This window comes from Vigna unguiculata, chromosome 3 (assembly GCF_037176805.1).
Source record: "Vigna unguiculata cultivar grain cowpea cultivar isolate G323 ecotype 2 chromosome 3, ASM3717680v1, whole genome shotgun sequence".
In the NCBI taxonomy this organism is placed as follows: domain Eukaryota; kingdom Viridiplantae; phylum Streptophyta; class Magnoliopsida; order Fabales; family Fabaceae; genus Vigna; species Vigna unguiculata.
The window spans coordinates 2,268,298-2,288,217 of record NC_140794.1 but is presented as its reverse complement, the minus strand read 5'-3'; the positions used below and the strand labels follow the sequence as shown (position 1 = coordinate 2,288,217).

The window sequence follows — 19,920 nt, the reverse complement described above, 5'->3', positions numbered from 1 at the left end:
TACTATTATTTTGAGTATTTTAATTATTATAAAAGTTAAATTCTATATTTTTATATTTATAAAGAAAAGAGAAACTGAAGAATAAAATAATTAATACAAAGTTCTGTCAAAATTTGCTGAGTATCAGTAATTATTATGAAATGACCTCTGGGACCATTAGCATTAAATTCAACGACACACGCACCACCTCACAGTATATTATATTATTGTATATTCATCACAGATTCACAGTGCACCACCTCACAGTGCAGAGGTTAGTGTTCGTTTTCTAAATCTCCCTGAATTTCTGAACCTTTCCCCGCAGTTGCAGAGATGGATGCGCAGTGTTGGCCTTCTCTTACCGAGGTACGTGTTTCGTTATGTATATCCTGATCTGCTCGTCGTCATTTTTGCATAGCTTAATTTTATTGCTTCGCCGTTGTTTCCTGACGTTGCCGTTTCGATGTTATTCGTGGTGCTGTGTTCTACGCTCTAAAGTTGTTTTTCCGCTGAACCATTGGAAGCTAACAATTGGTGTGTTTAACTGGAAGTTGATATTTGCGTTTTCAAATCAATCAATGGAAGGATACTTGTTTTCTTAAATACAAAATCGAGAAATGATCGGTAGCTGCATGTCATTTTTATAATTGCGTTGCTTTAGAAGGCAAAGTGTTTGAATCGGTTATTGATTGTATTCTAAGAATAAAATTGATTGATCGAGGGCAAGGAGTTTCTGGCGAATCCTCTTCATAGTGGCTCAATCTAGGATGGTGTTCAGGATCACTATATTGTGCCAGCAACTTATTTAATTCATAACGAGATCTTGCCTATATTTGTCATTGTTGAGATTTTTGAGTCATTTTGGAAATCCACGAATGGAATGTTACCATGGAAGTGGGAAAATAACTGAAAAATAACAAGAGGATCTTTCCATCAACTATTCCTCTTTCCAATAGCATTGCATATTTGCGACTGATCTACTTGTAATCTGCAGCTAAATGAAATCAGAGAGAAAGTTTCCAAAATGGCGAATGTGAATACAGAGGAGGTTCGAGTTGTGGTATCTCCCTATCGAATATGTCCTTTGGGGGCACACATTGATCATCAGGTATTTAATAATCTTTCTGTTATGTTATTGCAAAAGACACTTGAGTGAGTTATGTTATTTGATTGATCTTGAGCAGTGAGTACTAGAACAGTGGTGCTGGGCAGTTAAATCTCACGTATTCAGTTGCCAGACAAAATTTTCACAAATTGCATTTAAATTTGAGTGAATTCTCTTGCAATATTTTCCGCTGTTTGCAGGGTGGGACCGTTTTAGCTATGACAATCAATAAGGGAATACTTCTGGGTTTTGCTCCTTCTGCTAATTACCAGGTACAAATATTGTTCTCAATCAATAATACTAAAAATATATGAGAAAGCATCTGGAATTTCTTTTTGTCTAATTAGCATCAGCTTAGCATATATATGGTTGTAAACCTTATATAACCTGTTTGACGTTTTTACTTGATATGTGCCCTATGCTCACAGACTTGTTATTCATGGTGCTTTCCTTTGTGTGATGAATGATCCCTTGGACTTTTATTTTAGGTTGTAATTCATTCTGGACAGTTTCAGGGAGAAATTAAGTTCAGGTCTGTGGTCAGTGATTATAAAGCTTTGCTGTTTATTAAATTTTTCATGAATTATTTTCCATTTCTTAAAAAGTTATCCACGGTGAATGTATGCTAGATGCATTAAGTTAGATATGTGCTATCTCTATCCAAAACATTAGGATTACAAGGCATAATAATGGTCGATGAAGATGAAATATAACTGTTTACTCTTAGTAATTGTTTAATGATGTACAGCTTCAGTATCATCAGGTATATGGCTGAATGATGTGTCTTGTATGCCGTAATTGGGATATGATTTCAACTTCCATTCTTTATTTCTTCTTTTGGTTAGAAAGGAGGTGCGGGTAAACTGGGCAGGGGAGGGGATAGCCATCCTGGTGGACATCAAACCTCCTACATCATCATCATCATCACAGGGCCAATGTTGATTGAGCTATTGCATGCATTTCTACTGTCATTCTGATCTCGGGCTATTCTTGTTTTTATTGCATAGTTTTGTTATCTAGAACATTATATAATCTACCCAATTTTTGAGATATAAAGTGATCGATATTTGATAGAGTTGATGAGATTCAGCAGCCAAAAGATAAGTGTTTGGCCAAAGATTCTTCTGAGCTACATGAACAATGTGACTGGGGGCGTTATGCTAGAGGAGCAGTATATGCACTACAGAGTAGAGGAAACAATCTCTCCAAGGTCAGATATATTGCCAGAGGTTCTCTTTTCTGTTCATCACTTGGCTATGCCATCTTTCGGCTATATCAGATGGATAGCAGTTTTATATGTTTTCTATTTTAACCTGTCAATTTGATAATAAGAATGATGGGTCAAGACAACTTTTAAATTGAATACTTAAAGCTCTGCCATATAGGTTAGTTAGGGCTTACAAGTGGTTAACTAAAAGGCATAATTTCCCCTAAGGTCAATGTTCTGTACATTTCGGGCAAAGGGATCCATCCATTTTGATTCTGTATCAATATATATTGTAAACTTCCCTACAAGTTTTTTTGGTGAAACACTAAATTAATTAGCAAATCAGACTGAAGCATTTTTTCTTTGTCTGTGCTTCCCTACAAGTGGTGTGAGAGGCATTCACTGATTTCTACTGAAGTCTAATTAAGCATTCAGTAAATGGTATGACCACGTTGCTTATAGTGGTTGCCATGATTCTTTGCAAGTAATATGGCCAGACTGCTTGTAGGGGAAACATTAAACCTGTCTCATTTTTGTGACCTTTCATCTGTTATGGGTAGATATTAGCAATAGATAATGTTTGTGACAAAAATTGTAGTCCGATTTAGTAAACTGTCTTTCTCTGAAGCAGTTCTCCGAGACAAATCCAAAGGAGTAGAGTCTGATTAAGTAAATCATGCATTACAAATTCGACTCAAAGCTTAAGAAATTTGTGTTGTTTGCTGACTTCATACACTTGTTGAACATCAAGAAGCCAGTCTTGGGACATCCACATGTAACATAGAGGAATGATCAACCCACAAATTAAGGAACCCAGAACCCTAAATAAAAAGACTTCCTCTATTGTAAGTAGTTATTCCTCTGTTTAGATAAACTTTTAAACTTAATAAAGTAGAGATTAACAGGAGAAAATAATTTAAACGGCAATCATAACACAAGTTGAATTCAACTTATGCTCTTTAACTTCTGGAGAAGTTAGACGAGAAAACTTGTATAAATGTGAAAGTGCGTAAGTTGGTTTTAACATAATTCATTTTCCTTATTATTGTCCTGGTTGTAGGCGTGGTTTATGGTAATCCCACATATCTTTAGTAGTAGAAAACGGAAATGAAGTAAGTTGTTATTTGTTAACCATTGGAACTTCAATGGAAGTGTGAATCCAAGTTACAATCTAGGCATCCTTGGTCTGCCATCCCTCTAGTGTAGTTTTGTCTGCAACAGTAGTTGATGTCCCATCTAGATAGCCCAACAAACGTTCCTTTTCACAAACATCTTGAATTGAACCCAAAACTTCTTAATTTTGTGAGTAAAGTGGGCTCTAGGTTCTTTGATGCCATAATGATACTGCAACAAAAAAAAAAAAGAACTAGAGGCTGAAACCATATTACCACAAATAGCAAGAACTAGGAACCATCCCAATTGATCATGAGACTAGTTATATCATAAACCACAAACTACAACTGGAAATTGCAAACTGATTATTTTTCTAATTGATACAACACATAATAGAAACACGAAAAATAGTGGGTTCCGTGACTAACAATGTGATCTACTCTCCTCATTGGTGCTCCATTGGTCTCCTTTGCATGTATCCAAACTATCTTTACTGATTTTTTGACGTCAGTATCTCCTTGTAGACAATCATTCTCGTCCTTGGAAAACTCGACAATTACTATTATAGAGTATATCATATAGAAATTCAGGTTCCTAGGAATGTCGTATGAGTCATTCATCTAATCCCAAGAGATCTTTCCGACTCAAGCTATTGAGAAATAGGATCACAATTCCTACTCACCAAGTGTAAATGACTCTTTTCAGCTTTCCGTCCCTTTCAATAGAAAGGGTCACGGCCTAAGTCCGGCCGGACCTTGCTCAATGATCAATATCAAAATTTGTTGTATAGATGACCACTTGAATTATGCTAGAGAAAGCAGCATGAAATAACAAAGAAATTATAAAGATTCTTAGAAATAATAAAGTATTGGAATCAGGAGACCAGTTTTTCGTATTACCATTGATCACTCCTTGGTAAGCGTACCAACTTTTCGCAACTAATAAATAGACTAAGGTATTTAATCTACAAAGAGTTTTTATATAATTATTTAATAAAAAGAATCCCTACAAAAATAAATCAAAAGCTACTAAAAGATAACCTGAAAGAATGATAAGTGCCTTCTATACTCCTTGATCTTGAGAGATCGTCTACGTTTAGTGGCTTGTAGATCATTCACCTACTCTATTACTGTTATTTTTTAGAAATCCTTGTTCTCTTTAGATTTCTTATTCAAACCTCTCAGGAAGACGGATTCGGATTTTCTCCACCACACGTTGATCACTCAGTTCTTCTCCAAGTAACCTTATCGTGTGACCATTTTTAAAAGCCGATCATTAAACTATTTGATGGGTTCAACGTCCTTCATTCTGACAACTTCAAACTCTGTGTTCATATTTAGTGCCTGCATCATTTCTGTTCTATCACTTCCTTGAAACTCCTCCTTCAACTCATCCTAAGCTTTCCATGGCGGTTTCCAAAGTAACGATTTGAATGGAAATATCATCATGTAAAGCTGCTTATTTGATGACAGTGTTTTTCCTTTCTTGCTATTTCATCATTGTGACTTTTGAGAGTCGTGCTACTATCGGATTTCCAGGTAATGGAGTTTGAATACTGCCATTTTCCACGCTATCTCAAGTAAGTTCTCATCTTTGCAAACCGCAGATGAAAGTTCTCATAAGAGAAAATGAGAGGTGAAGGTAACGAATTGCCGGAGGCCATTTTCGTTTGGAGGTTTTTTGTGAGTTTTTTTTTTTGACTTTTCAGCTTCTCTCATTTTTCTCTCATAAACCCTCCAAGAACATTCAAGCTCTTGGTACCATGTTAAAGTATTAACAATGGAGAAAATTATTAGACTAAATGCGGACTAAATTTTTTGGAATACAGGTTAGACAAAAATGGACAAGAAAATGTTTTGTATATTACCAGATAAGAATGCTTCGCAATTACAAAAAAATCCAATTCATACAAATGAACTGCAAGAGTTGCTTTTGTAGGTAAAAGAAAAAATAGAAGACAAATGATTAAGTAGATGCACCGTCTGCTAAAGAATAACCCATCAGAGGGTAAGCCCATTACACTGTAGCTTCATTAGGCCTGAGAAGTATTCTCAAATTCTAAAAAAGAGAAATTATTGGAAAAAAAAAAACATTTACTGCTCTTTTGTATTTCTGATGCATTAGCTATCATTATTTTTTTTCCAACAAAATCCTTCACATTTAGTTGCTTGAAATTAACCCTCTGGGTTGTCAATGAAATCTTTATATTTTTATGCTCTTCAATTAAGGCTATTAATGATGAGTGGTGACATTCAATTTACTAGAAATAAAATACAACTCTGTCAGTCAGCTCAATCCTGTTTAGGACTGCTTGCCAGGTAAATGTTAGATGGGTGCAAGTGCAACTGTAAATATATTCTCTCCAGCATCAGGGCCAGAAAATGAGAAACTTATTGTGTAGTATTTATGGTTTTCTTGCAATGATGATCGCTACTTGCAATTTATTTCCTTATATTAAAATGTATTCCCACCCATCTTTATTACAATGTTTACAGGGTATCACAGGATACATATGTGGTTCTGAAGGTTTCGACAGTTCAGGGTTAAGCTCTTCAGCTGCAGTAAGTTAGTGATTTGTCTCTGTCTACTTTCTCTTCATTTGATCCTTAAAATTACTATGATTATGAACGACCTTTTAATGAAGAATGAAATGAAGTTCATCAGAAGAACTAACTAGTTTAGCTTCTTGAGCAAAATTCACTTTTGAGCATGGGTTGGGGACACTGGAATAGAAGAGCTTGGACAGTTGAGAAATTTTGGTTGCCAATGTTATCTGCTCTCCTTTGTGTGTCCGTCCATGTGCACTTTAATTCCCAGTAGTAAAAGAATAAATGATCATTGTAGAAATTATCAGTATTTATTTATCTGACTGTAACATTATTGAAACTTTTTTAATCCTGGAATTACTAATAATACTTTAATTACAAGCAGATCCCAATATATTATTCCACTCTCCAAATAATGTTAATATCTTTTATTCTGATTCTGTGCTCATTTTTTGTTGTTTTTTTTAGTAAGCTTTTCATTTTGGTTTCTTGTGAAAAGCACCATGTTAGATTCCTGTTAGCAACTACTCATGTCTTCTAATTTTTTTGGGGGATTTCAACTTTTGTTGCTTGGCAGGTTGGAGTGGCTTACCTCATGGCTTTGGAATATGCAAATAATTTAGTAATATCTCCCACAGAAAATATAGAATATGATAGGTAAGTCTACCCAGTCCTTGGAGACAGTCAAAGTGCATTTTTTCTTGAACAATGGCCAAATGTATGAATCAGTGCAGTCAAAGGCATTGTCATGTGTAATTGAAAGCATTTGATATAAGGTGTACCCTCATTAGCAGAACCATTTGTTAAAACCCTCTACACCTCTCAACTTTAACTAGCCTTATATGGATTAAATTTAATTTGTTAGAAAAACGACACTATGTTTCTTCAAACTTCTTTGTAAGCTTGTTACATCTCTTTGTAAGCTGGTTACTCACCATGTTGGTAAGTAAAATGCTTGTAAAAATTGTTACTATCTAACTTAAAAAGTTGCCACCAAAGTTTAAAAGGAATTAGATCCTCATCCATTATAGATATGCTACCGAGTCATATCCTAACTGTATGCTTGTATTAGATCCACCCTCTTAAATGTTACATTTTTCTCATTATAGGTTGATTGAAAATGAATATTTGGGTCTGAAAAATGGCATAATGGATCAATCAGCTATATTACTTTCAAGACATGGTTGTTTGATGTGCATGAATTGCAAGGTAATAACTGGATTAATGTGTTGCTGTCGTAAGTTCTGAATGCATTTTTATATTTTGAAGCATATCCAACTGTTACAGAATCAGATTTGGTATATAGAATGTTGATTGTGTTCCATTTTGTCACTGAAGCTTCTGATTATGATCATATGTATATGCATCTTTTTCACCTTTATGGAGAGAGTGGCAATGAAGGCGCATGTGTTTGAAAAGCAAGTCCTTTGACCCTAAAACATTTATTTTTTGGGACAGCACATGACTTGCTTCATGATGAGGCAATTGAATTAATCAACAAAAAACACTATACTCCAGTAGTCCTAACTTGTAGCATAAGTGGTCCTCTTTCAAATATAAGGAATTGCTTGTTCCACAAACTTGGATTAACTGCTAGATCCGATTCATGTAGGCATTTATTTTTTATAGGTGCTTAGCTCAGATACATGAAAACATGTTTTGGTTTGGAGTGCAGTATCCCTTGGATAAGGATAAGCTGGATAGCTTTTATGTTGTAAATACCTGGTTGTTTTGTTGATTTTGATTACAGTTGTTTACCATAAAACTTTATAAAAACTTTTCTAAGATATTAAGCTTGTCATTTTTAGCTGTTTTATGAAAATAAAATAAAAAATAATTTTTTTCTTTTTAATTTCTTAGTCATAGACCACAGTATTAGTGACCCATGGATTTCCTTCACATCCATCTTATATTCATGTTATTAGTGTATTCAAAACAAGTAATTAGTATGATAGACTTGTAATAAATTGTCTACAAATGTCTTCCTCTTTCCCTCCTTTCCTCCTTTAGTTCCAACAAGTTCAAAGTATTAGAAATATGGAATCCACCTCGAGAATAGTTTTTCCATTCCATTGTGTTGATTTCATAGAACTTGATTTTTGTCAAACCCATACCTTGAGAATAGTCTCACGTTGTGTTTGGATGAGGTAATTTAGAAAGTTAATTCATTTATTTGAAGAATTTAGAATTTTTGGATGAAGTAATTTAGAAGGATAATTCATTTATTTGAAGAATTTAGAATATTTTACACTAAAATGATTTGTTTGGATAAAGTAAATTATAAAGAAATTCAAATATAAGGAATTTTGGAAGGTATTTCAAATCAATAAAATAGAAAAATTTCAAATACCGTCAAAAGTATAAGAAATTTGAGATTCTAGTCCTTCTCACTCCAATCTCATTCCATTCACGAAGGTCGAGCTGAGTTGTCTCAGGCTCAAGGCTCGGTCAAGTCAACCTTGGCTAAAAGCTCAGTTGAGTTGGATCGGGCTGAAGGGTCAATATAGTCAACCTAGGTTGAAAGTCAAATTGATTTCACCACGGCTCAAGTTCAAGATGAATTGGCTCGAGGCGAAGGTCAAGTCGGGAAGGTGTGGGCCAAAGGTTGAGTTAGGTTGATTGGACTGTAGGTCGAGCCAGGTCAGCACAGGCCGAAAGTCAAGTTGATTTAGCGTAAGCCGAAGGTCAAGTTGATTTGGCATAAACTAAAGGTCAAGCCGATTTGGTATAAACCAAAGGTCGAGTCGAGGCTCAAGATCGAGTCGAGTCAACTTGTGTCGAAGGTTGAGTTGAGTCAACCTGGGCTGATAGTCAAGCTAAGTCAGCTCGGGTTGAAGGTCGAGCCGAGTTGACCTAGGCTCAAGGTCGAGCCGAGTCCACTCATGTCCAAGGTTTAGTTGAGTCGACCCGAGTCGATAGTCAAGGTAAGTCAACTCGGGTCGAAGGTCAAGTCGAGTTAGCGAGGCTGAAGGTCAAGCTAAGTCAACTTGGGTTGAAGGTTGAGCCGAACCAACCCGAGAAAAAGGTTGGGCAAAGTTGGCTCAGGTTGAGCCGAGTCGGTTTGGACCGAAGGTCCATTCGAGTCGGCCCAGGCCGAAAGTCGAGCCGAATCATCTCGGGCGAAAAGTCGAGCCGGGTCAGCCCAAGCTGAAAGTCGAGCTATGTCGGCCCAAGCCAAAAATTGACCTGGGATAAAGGTTGAGCCGAGTCGACTTGGACCGAAGGTTGAGCTGAGCTGGGCTACGTCGATGATCAAGTAGAGTTGGTCTGTGTTGAAGTTTGAATCGTGTTGGCTCGGGCTGAAAGTCAAGTCGAGTCACTTGAAGGTTGAAATCAATTGATCTCAGTTTCAGGTCGAGACGAGTCAACTCAGACTAAAGGTCAACTCAAACTAAAGGTTGAGCCTAGTCGGCCTGACTTGAATGTACTAGAGGTGACTGGGACCGAAAATCGAGACGAGTCTTCCTGTATTGACGGTCAAGCTAACTCGGGTTCAAGGATAGAGTTAAGTTTTTCTTAAAATAGGTATTAAATTGCTTTATCCAAACAATAAACTTGAAATCTAAGATATTTCATTTATTCCATCCAAAGAAATTATTTAGGAGATGAAAAGAATTCAATTATAAGTAATTCAAGTGCTATGTATATAATTTCTCGGAATTGTTGAGATTCCTTGTCCAAACACAAGGCCAAGGTTTGTATTTGTTGTACATGCTCACGAGTTCTAGCTTCTTTCCGCAAATGGATTCAATAATTCAATTTCATTATGTTTTTTTGCTGATAGATTTTGTTTTCAGTTTACTGTAGACTAGTTCTGTTCTAGCTTCTATTTATGCAATTTTGTTAAATTTTTTAGATGGTCCTCGTCATGTTGGTTCTGTTTCAACGTATGATTTCACACATTGGATCCATTCTAACCCGTCTTTTCTCGTATATTCCTGTCATTCCTTAGATTGGCCCGATCCTAGATGCAGTCTTACTCTATCGCATATTCCAAATGCAGTCTGGCTTCATCTCATTCCCAGATATAGTGGTCCCCTGTCACAGATCCCAAATGTTGTTTGCCCTATAGGCCATCTGCCAAATTTGACCATGTGTACTTGAGGTAGGTGGATATGTTAGGGTAATTAATACAATTACATATTAGTACACTTATTAATTAACAACTTTATTTGTAAATAATTGTCTTCCTATTCGTTGTATTCATCTATTATCTTATCTTATTTCCCATGCTTTTTTTCTAATGCAATGGTAGGACTATATATAGGCACTATAAATTGTCTACCCTCGCCTTCACATTTTAGACATACTGCAAATATCATTCTGAATCTCTATTTGTTCTCTTCTTCTGTCTCTACCTAATTTCAGCAAGCATATTCTTAGCAATTAACTTGTTGGTCCAAGTGAAACTAAACTCAGATTCCTTAAATAAGTTCTCGGGTTTTAGTCTTGTAGATAGAAAAAATATGGTTGGAAAAAGATACTCCACTTAGGGTGGCAGCTAGGTTTTCTAGCAGATATCAGTCATTGACAGATTTGGTGCATGCTTTGCAGCGCATGCTTTGCAGCACTAAAAGCCTGCTGCAGGACTTGATTCTTTTCATTCTCTCTTATTTCTTGTATACACGTCGTCTTAACTAGTTGGATCACTTGCTTTTTAATATATAACATCAGAGACTGTAAACTTTCCTGTGAAGAAATGCATTTTACTTGCACGTAACATTGTTGTTTCTGTTGTCATTGTCATTTCTCTATTTCATGCGTTAGTTTGGCAACATGCAGACCAAAGATTATAAGCTTGTCTACCAACCAAAGGTTCTAGAATACAAGGAGAGTGAGCAACCGAAGGCAACCAGTATATTGGTTGCACTTTCTGGTCTGAAGCAAGCTTTGACGAGTAGCCCTGGATATAACAAGCGAGTTGGAGAGTGTCGAGAGGCTGCAAAAATTCTTCTTGAGTAAGTTATCTTCTTCTCTTAAACGTTTATTATTGTTTTCGGGGGTTATTTTAACAAATAAGAACTTGTCTTTACTTTACATGCATTTCAAAATATTTAAGACATTTCTAAAATTTAGTGTCTTGAGAACTGTCGCTGAATGTCAGCTTTAAAGGGTGACAATAAACTGAACTAGAGGATGGAAGTAGTTAATTACCGAAGTGGATAAAATATCTTTTTCTCCTAATATCAACTAGATCTGTCATATAAATTTAGATATTGTCGAGTTTGCATCAGTTTAGTTTATTATAAGATGAGGAAGAGCCTTGGCATTGGCAGAATTAGTTGCTGCCCTGTGACCCGAAATTCAAGGGTTCAAATCCTTGAACAGTCTGTTTTGTGTAGCAAGGCTGCATGCATTCACCTTACCCAATGTATTGCGTCACTTTTTCTCAGTCTATTAAAAGATGAATGATGGAAAATTTAATTCCAATAAGAACTAATAAGACTGTTATAATTATAGAAATAAGGAGTTGATTATATATGTATTATTAAGAATTTTTTTATTTATTCCCAATTATATCTTTGTTATATTCATTTCTTTCAACTCAATGTTTTTCTCTTTCCTGGAATTTAACAAATACATTAGCAAGATAATAATGTTTCACTTATTGTGATTAACATTTCAAGAGATATTTGATAAAGAGAAGAAAAATAATTATAGAAGGAGCTAAGCAAACTGATTTTAATTTTTACAAACAAGCCACGCTCAAACTTCAAACTTGGCTCATTTAAATAAATGAATTAAGCCTGAACATCATTTTTTTTGTTTTCATGCAAATCAATCTAGAGTTTTAAATTTTGTCCGTGTAGTTTTTACTCATTGGGTGTAGGTTCATACAGTTTCTTATGATTAAGGTTTTGGTCCTTAGAAACCGATTAACAAATAGAACTAAATTGGTGTGTATGATTTTGGTGAGATAACCATGGCTCACGAAGTTTACACTTGGTTTATATTCTGCAGAGCATCTGGAGATTACAGAACCGAGCCTATCCTATCCAATGGCCAGTATCTTTCCTTCTCACATGCGAACCTAGTTATATATTTTATCGAAAAGCTAACTTATCTTATTTATTTTCTGTCTTTTCCACTGTGCAGTTGATCCAGAAGTTTACGAGGCTCATAAGGTATGAAGCATTGGTATGTTAAATCGATAAGTTTACTCCAATCGATATTAGAACGAAATTCTGACCGATTTTGAACAAAAATAACATCCGTGGCCTTGGTAAAGAATTATCACTGTAGATATTTGCAAAAAAGTAACCATCGACTAATGTCAAACGAGATCATTTATAACTGTATGACACTTTGGCAGTTATATGTGAGGACTGTAAATCTTTTAGATAGAGTGAGTTTGTCGTTACAGCCGAACGGTGACTGTTATAAATAACTGAAAAGGAAAAAATATTACAAAGAGGAGAAGGAATATTTCTTACAGATGTCATGCTTCGAAGTTTTGGCATTTTGAATGTTCAAGTGCAGATAAATTTATGCATGTTATATCAACATTTGTTGGGAAGTATCATACATTTTCTTACTCTGCCAGTTAATTTAACCTGTTAACTTGTTCCAGCTTATTTACTGATGTTTAATGCTTCTTTCATATGCTATAATTCGAATCCCATATATGATTTTAGCATAATCAAGGAGTCTTACATTTTCTTTGTCCAGCACAAATTAGAACCAAATCTAGCCAAAAGAGCAGAGCATTATTTCTCAGAGAATATGCGTGTTATGAAAGGTATATTTAGTTGAATTGCTTTGATAAATTCCATCTTGAGGGCCAATGCCCTTCTCAATTAACCCTTGTTGCTATAATGTAATTTATTTAATTTTTCACACAGGACTCGAGGCTTGGTCGTTGGGCAAGTTAAAAGATTTTGGAATGCTTATTTCAGCTTCTGGTCGGAGTTCCATTCAAAATTATGAATGCGGTATAACCTACATCCCGAAATTCATTTTTGGAATGTTTTGAAATTCCATCTTCTTTTTCTTCTAATATGAGAGTGTGATAAAATCGGATAGAAAAACATATTTCTTATGCAATTTTTTCAACTTCCCAATATTCTGAGTATATAGCCCTAAATAATTATGAAAAAATTAAAATTTGAGGTTGGAAACCACTATAATAACTTTTTACACAAAAAAAAAAATGTTGTTTCGAATACTCTTGAAGTATATGGCCCTAATCTGCTCTTTCCTGCTATATTGTTCGATATTTTCCTGTAAAATATTTTTTTATTGCTTTTCTACCAAGCTTCGTACATGATGGAAATTAATTACTCAGTCTAAATTCTCTGAAATGCACTATTTATTTTCTATTATAGTTCTCCAAAATAAAAGCTTAGCTGAATTGTTAGAGGAATATGATAGTTTCATCAAATACATCATGAACAATTTCTCACCAGCTTTGATTTAAATCAATTGAAAATTTTAATGTAATGTTGGTGTTAGTTGGGGGATGAAAAGTGATACGTTAAAATGTTTGTAGTTCTGGGTAGGTGTAGAGGATAATCATATGATTGATATTGTGTTTTCACTTTGTATAAAACAAAAAGTAATACACAAGAAGAGAGTGTTGAATTATATATATTAAAAGAGATTTATACAAGGAATTTCTATATTGGTTTGTCTGATAATAAACTATGTCCATTTTTTTATTAACATGATCAAGTTTCACCAACAAAAGCAAGATACAAAGACAAGTATTATTTAGACCCAATTCCTTTTGGTTAAACATTGAATAATATTATTTAGACCAAGTCACTTTTAACTAAATACAGTATTGTTTTAAACAGAATCATTCCTAACTAAAACTAAGTATTCTTTGGACCCAGTGACTTATGGTTGAAACAATAAGTATTTTTTTGTCACAACCACGTCTAGTTAAGCACAAGTAAGCTACTTCTAGTTGAACACTTTGGTAAAGAAAGAGGTGTGATCTAAAAGATCACAAGGTTTGCTAACTAAGAAAGTGGCATTCTCAGAAAAATACAAGATGATAAACACTCTTTTAGGTTGCTTTGAAAGCAAACACTATTCTTGCTCACAAAGAGATGGCTTAAGGATTGTTAAAGATTTAAGAGCTCTAAAGTTCTCATTATGATTTTTGTAGTTGTCAACCTTTCTTTTCATGAGATCTTCTTTATAAACGTTGAGAAGAAAAGTTTCTGCAAATCCTTTTAGAGTCGTTCTTCTTCTTCGTCTTGTGCTTGTCCACGTTTGAGCACACAAATGCATTATTCTTTTCATATTGCATTATGTCTTTGTAAGACTAACATTCCTCTTTTTCTGAAAAGCTGTTTAGATGTGTTCTTAAAAGGACTAGACATTTCAAAGGGAGATACTCTTGTAAGAAACGAAAAGGCTCTGCACACATAAAAATAACCATTTATAAGTATTTAATGTATATTATGAAATGTTTCAGACTTTTCATCTGCCAGATGAAATATATTAATTGTCTATCCAAGCAAAAAATCAGACTAAGCATATAAACAAAATGCTTGTGTTTCTTTGGCTAGACAAAGTGTTTGTGTCTGTCGAGACTTAATACTTGTAAAATAATATTTTTATATTTTGTTGTTGAGCACATAATAAAAATGAAAGATATTATCCATCGAACTTTAATCTAACAACTTTGTATAACTAGCTCACCTAGTCATTTTTTTGGATTTAAGTATAACAGAACAGTAGAGTTTAATTCAACAGAAGAAATTATAAGATTGGAGAATCTCAAATAGTTTATTTTACTTGATGCTTAACTTTTAACATTGTCATTCTTGGATTGAATATTGTAGTCATTGAGATTTTAGTAACTGTTATTTGTGTGTTCAAAATGATGATAATGAAAATAACAAAGTAATGATGATGTTGTCTGGTAAGGGTGTGAACCACTGATTCAGCTGTATGAGATCCTTTTGAGAGCTCCTGGTGTATTGGGAGCGCGGTTCAGTGGTGCTGGGTTTAGAGGGTGTTGCATTGCATTTGTGGAGGCTCACCTTGCAACTCAAGCCGCATCATTTGTGAGGACAGAATATCTCAAGGTTCAGCCAGAGTTAGCAAGCCGAATACACAACGACACTGCTGTTATAATATGCGACTCTGCTGAATGTGCTCGTGTAATTTAAGCTCCATTCTTTCCGTTAATACTTATATTCCATTCTTCTATTACCTTGCAATATCTCCTTCTAGTTCTTTTCATTTATTTCATGCTCATCTCATGTATTAACTCACGTTACATTCTATATGATTCCTTTGCATGCTGAAATGTAGAGTTATCATCCTTAGCTTATAAAATTGAAATTTTTAATTTCTTTATAATTTATTATAGTCTAAATTATACTTCTGTTATGCATTTTGTTTGTAGGATTTTTTTGTCTTTCATCTATTTTATTTTTATGGAATCAGGAAGTTACATTTGTTTCATTAGATCCGTTATAAGATCTAACTATTAGAAGAAAAAATGTCATAAACATTAGTGAAATTCGTGTGAAAAATTGAATTTCAGAAAGATTGTCACATAATATATAATATTTTTATTAATTTTTTTTTTCTAATGATATATCTTACCTTAATATCCTAATATCTTAAGTATTTCTTTTTTAAATTCACAATAATTTTCTTTTGTAATAAGAAAAAAATTGAAATATGTCTTAATCATCTTGAAGATCTTGAAAGTTTTTATATAAGAATTCAATATCTAATTTTTTTATAAATTTAACTTAAAGTAGTTATTTAATTGCTTTTATATAAGGTTATTTTTATATTGGTGTTCATAATTTTGGCTGTTTTTGCTTTTATTTTCCCAAATTTTGATGCTATGAATTTTTTATTTTTATTTTGATCTTTATAACTTTTTCTTAAATTGAGATTGTAATAATGAGAAATTAAAAATGAAGAAAAAAAAAGATATTTACATTTGTAAATAAATATATAAAAATCATGAGTATATCCTCTTTATATCTAATTTTTCTTTTATAACTACTCCCAAACCATTATTTCCGTTCCACTGATTTACTTTTCTGACCTTGTAATCAAGCCATATAGTTTTGTTAACTCTTATAATTTTTTTTTCAAAGATAAAATAAGGATTAAATATGTTTTTGTCCTTAAATTTCGAAATTAGTCCATTTTGAAATTTTAGATCAATTTAATTATTCATCTTTTGAAATACATGAATTTAGTCATTTTAATCAAATTTTGTTAGGTTTATTTGATGTTTCGTACGCATTTCAGGATTGTATTTGAGTTATTTATACTCTTTGACACATTTTTGCTTTAATGTTAAGTCAAATACTAGTATGAAACATGTTTGAGATGTTAAATAAACTTAACAAAATTTGATTAAAAGAACTAAATCCACATATTTTAAAAGATGAAGAACTAAATTGATCCAAAGTTTCAAAATAGATTAATTTCAAAATTTACTGAAAGTTAAGGGACCAAAAACATATTTAACCCATAAAATAGAGGTAAAAAATGCCTATTTTTACCTGGTATTTTTAAGATGCTATTAAAATTATATTCATATAGACAAAAAGTTAAATTAAGGGAAAACACAACATAATGTTTAACATGAGAAGTAAATGTTTGAAATGAAATCTATTGCGGTTAATTGAAGTAGAGGACCACAAGAAAACAATATAAGAGAATATTTGTAACAATGATGAAGTCAATCTCCTCTTCTAAAACTAAAATGATTTTTTGGATTTTCAATTGAACTTTAAAAATATATTAATGAAGATCATTGTTTCAAAATATATTAAAAAAGCTAATAACCACCATTATGTCAGAGTTATAAAATTATTTTGATATAAAGAAGGGGTGGATTACCAATATTTGAGTATTTGAGTTATAAAATTAATTTCAATAAAGAAATAACGACAAAAGTTCCAAGCTCAACTCTTTTAACCGATAAAAAAATTATCAACACATTTTAAAAACTTAATTAAAAAAAATTAACAAAATTTTGACAGAAAATTTGAACTCAAATCATTCCTCATTTTTGCTATTTCTCACGTAATTATCACTTTTTTCTCACAAAATATCTTTTCTCTTCTTATAAAGCTGGGACCACTCTATAAAATTACTTCCTCTATTAATTGATCTGACTTGGAGTTTTCAGTTATTGGAATGGACATTATTAATTAATGCTCTTGGTATAGTATATACACGCTATCTTCTTTTTTTCCTTGGTATCCAACTTGTACAAACAAAACCTTAATCAGAATAATTTAGGTTTTTTTTTTTTTAAAAAAAAGGGCCATGTACAATGTATAAAGAATTTGTACAATATGATAAGGGGATTAATATTTTAAACCAATAATACATAAACATTAAATTCTAATTTTTGAGGTTATACCATGATAAAATAATAAAGTTGAAGTTATAATATCCTATGTTACGTTACCTCGATCCTCACCTTATAAACGGACTCTAATGAGTTAGTTCTGTTTTAACTATTAAACAAAGTTTACCAAACTCCAACTAACTCAAATCAATCCTTTGTATATGGTACGAATATTGATAGATTTTATTTAGGTTTAAATATATTTATGTTCCTTCTAATTTTAGAATTATTTTTTGTTTCTTCAATTCAAAATTTTTATTTGATTTTGTTAATTGTTATTTTACAAATATTTAATTGAGTATACAATTTTATGAAATTTCAAAAAAAATTAAATATATTTTCGGGTCCTCAAATTAGATTTATCATAAGGAGACTTCTAACCTACTTAAGTTTAGGATGAGTTTGACTATATTTTAAAAAATATAATGTAATAATAATAATATTAATGTGAGAGTAAGAGTAGTTCTTGAAAAAATATGATTACCCACACACAACACGCGGCGTTTCCTTAATTACTCCGCATCTTGTAAACGAGTGCACCAAACAAGACAACGAACAACCAATCACCTTAGTCTTTGTCTTTGTCTCTTCAACCTGCAAATTCTACTCAACCTTCTTCGTCTTTTCTATCCTTAATTGGATCTCACTCAACCCTCTTTCTCTTTCTCTTCCACCTTAACAACTTGCTTCTCTCTCTTTCTCTTCCAAACTCCCATAACCAAAACCTCGGAAGAACCAGCAAAATCACTTAAAACAACTCCATCGAACATGGGTTCCAATCCCTTGTCTGCATTGACTTCCACAAAGCCCACACCACTCCCAACCCAAGACCAAGACGACCAAGACTCACCTTCATCAAAAGCTCTTCTCTCTTTCAGCACAGATTCTTCCGACTCTTCTTCTCCATCTTCATCTTCGTCTTCCTCCAAACCCCTCTTCATCACTCTCATCATCATCACTTGCATTGCCCTATCAACATCCTTCGCCTTCGCCTTTCTCTACTTCTCTTCGAACCCACCAATCTCTTCCACCGCTCACACCCCTTCTCTCCTCGCTCGCCCTCTCTCCAAACTCAACCGCCCCGTTATCCTTTTAGTTTCCTCGGACGGCTTTCGATTCGGTTACCAATTCAAAGCACCGACACCCCACATTTCCCGTTTGATCGCTAACGGAACCGAAGCAGAAGCCGGTTTGATTCCGGTTTTTCCCTCTCTCACTTTCCCTAACCATTATTCCATCGTCACTGGCCTCTACCCTGCTTACCATGGCATAATCAATAACCACTTCAGCGATCCACTTTCTGGGGACGCCTTTTACATGGGAAGCCATGACCCCAAGTGGTGGCTTGGGGAACCCCTTTGGGAAACTGTGGTCAACAATGGATTAAAGGCTTCAACTTATTTCTGGCCTGGCTCTGAGGTAAAAAAGGGTCTTTGGACTTGCCCTTTCGATTACTGTCGCCAGTATAATGCTTCTGTTTCGTTTGAGGAAAGGGTTGATACGGTTTTGGGGTATTTTGATTTGCCTAGTCACCAGATTCCTGATTTCATGACCCTTTATTTTGAGGACCCTGATCATCAGGGTCATAAGGTTGGTGCTGATGATCCTGAGATCACTGAGGCTGTTGCCAGGATTGACAGCATGATGGGGAGGTTGATTCGGGGTTTGGAGCAAAGAGGGGTTTTTGATGATGTTACCATTATTATGGTTGGTGATCATGGAATGGTTGGTACTTGTGATAAGAAATTGATTTTCCTTGATGATTTGGCTCCTTGGATTGATGTTCAGAAAGATTGGGTTGTGACACATACTCCTGTGCTTGCTATTCGTCCTCCTTCTGGTCACGATGCATCGGATGTTGTTGCTAAAATGAATGAAGCGTTGAGCTCGGGGAATGTTCAGAATGGCAAGTTTTTGAAGGTGTATTTGAAGGAGAATCTTCCTAGTCGGCTTCATTATTCAGCGAGTGATCGAATTGCACCGATAATTGGGTTGATTGAGGAAGGTTTCAAGGTTGAGCAGAAGAGAACGAAGCGCCAAGAGTGTGGTGGCTCTCACGGTTACGACAATGCGGTTTTCTCCATGAGGACCATTTTCATTGGACATGGTCCTCAGTTTGCTAGAGGGAAGAAGATACCATCTTTTGAGAATGTTGAGATTTACAATTTGGTTACTTCTATCCTAAAGATAAAGGGAGCAACTAATAATGGATCTTCCTCATTTGCAGAGTCTGTTCTTCTATCTTCTGCATAAGACTAATGGAGTTTTTGTTGGTGAACAGCATTGCAGATGTGGAACACTGAGTGAGTAAAATACTTGATCTTTAACCTGCATGAAAGATAATTCGCTCTCAGAGTGATGCTCAGATCAGAAATATGAACATCCTCAAGAGAATTATTCTGTTTGTAATAAGGTTGTTCGTTCCAGCTATTTGGTTCAAAATTGTTGTGATCATTAGCACAGTAGAGGGAAAGCTTAGCTTTAACAATGTGTTATTTTGGGTATGTAAGTAAATATATACGATCACAGGATTTAAATTTACCTGAGATAGGGTGAGATCCCCATTTGGATCTCTGATCACAGATTGCCTATAAACAAGGATGCACTAAACTGTTCGTTCCCA

General features: G+C 34.2%; 2 protein-coding genes across 3 annotated transcripts; both read left to right on the top strand.

Moving 5' to 3' along the window:
* Window positions 1–189: 189 nt before the first annotated feature.
* Window positions 190–15,268, top strand: GALAK (galacturonic acid kinase). 2 transcript variants are annotated; one of them, XM_028063990.2, is made up of 14 exons: window positions 190–345; window positions 974–1,087; window positions 1,285–1,356; window positions 1,573–1,616; window positions 2,159–2,294; window positions 5,900–5,965; window positions 6,528–6,607; window positions 7,060–7,159; window positions 10,733–10,908; window positions 11,912–11,952; window positions 12,047–12,075; window positions 12,620–12,689; window positions 12,793–12,882; window positions 14,831–15,268. In XM_028063990.2, exons 1-14 carry the CDS (start codon window positions 313–315, stop codon window positions 15,073–15,075), a joined length of 1,296 nt encoding a protein of 431 aa, XP_027919791.1. In that variant the 5' UTR covers window positions 190–312; the 3' UTR covers window positions 15,076–15,268. The 2 variants fall into 2 exon arrangements, with proteins under 2 accessions (XP_027919791.1, XP_085527254.1); XM_085671128.1 differs by lacking the exon at window positions 190–345 and having other exon boundaries at window positions 1,930–2,294.
* A 2,565-nt stretch (window positions 15,269–17,833) lies between these two features.
* Window positions 17,834–19,920, top strand: LOC114178896 (nucleotide pyrophosphatase/phosphodiesterase 1-like). Its single transcript, XM_028065043.2, has one exon. It carries the CDS (start codon window positions 18,066–18,068, stop codon window positions 19,548–19,550), a length of 1,485 nt encoding a protein of 494 aa, XP_027920844.1. The 5' UTR covers window positions 17,834–18,065; the 3' UTR covers window positions 19,551–19,920.

Bases quoted from the DNA above. Each gene is read 5' to 3' on its own strand.
- GALAK (XM_028063990.2), top strand. From the start codon at position 313: ATGGATGCGCAGTGTTGGCCTTCTCTTACCGAG. The intron at 1,357-1,572 runs GTACAAATATTG...CTTTTATTTTAG, and splicing joins CTCCTTCTGCTAATTACCAG to GTTGTAATTCATTCTGGACA. The intron at 6,608-7,059 runs GTAAGTCTACCC...TTCTCATTATAG, and splicing joins GAAAATATAGAATATGATAG to GTTGATTGAAAATGAATATT.
- LOC114178896 (XM_028065043.2), top strand. From the start codon at position 18,066: ATGGGTTCCAATCCCTTGTCTGCATTGACTTCCACAAAGCCCACACCA.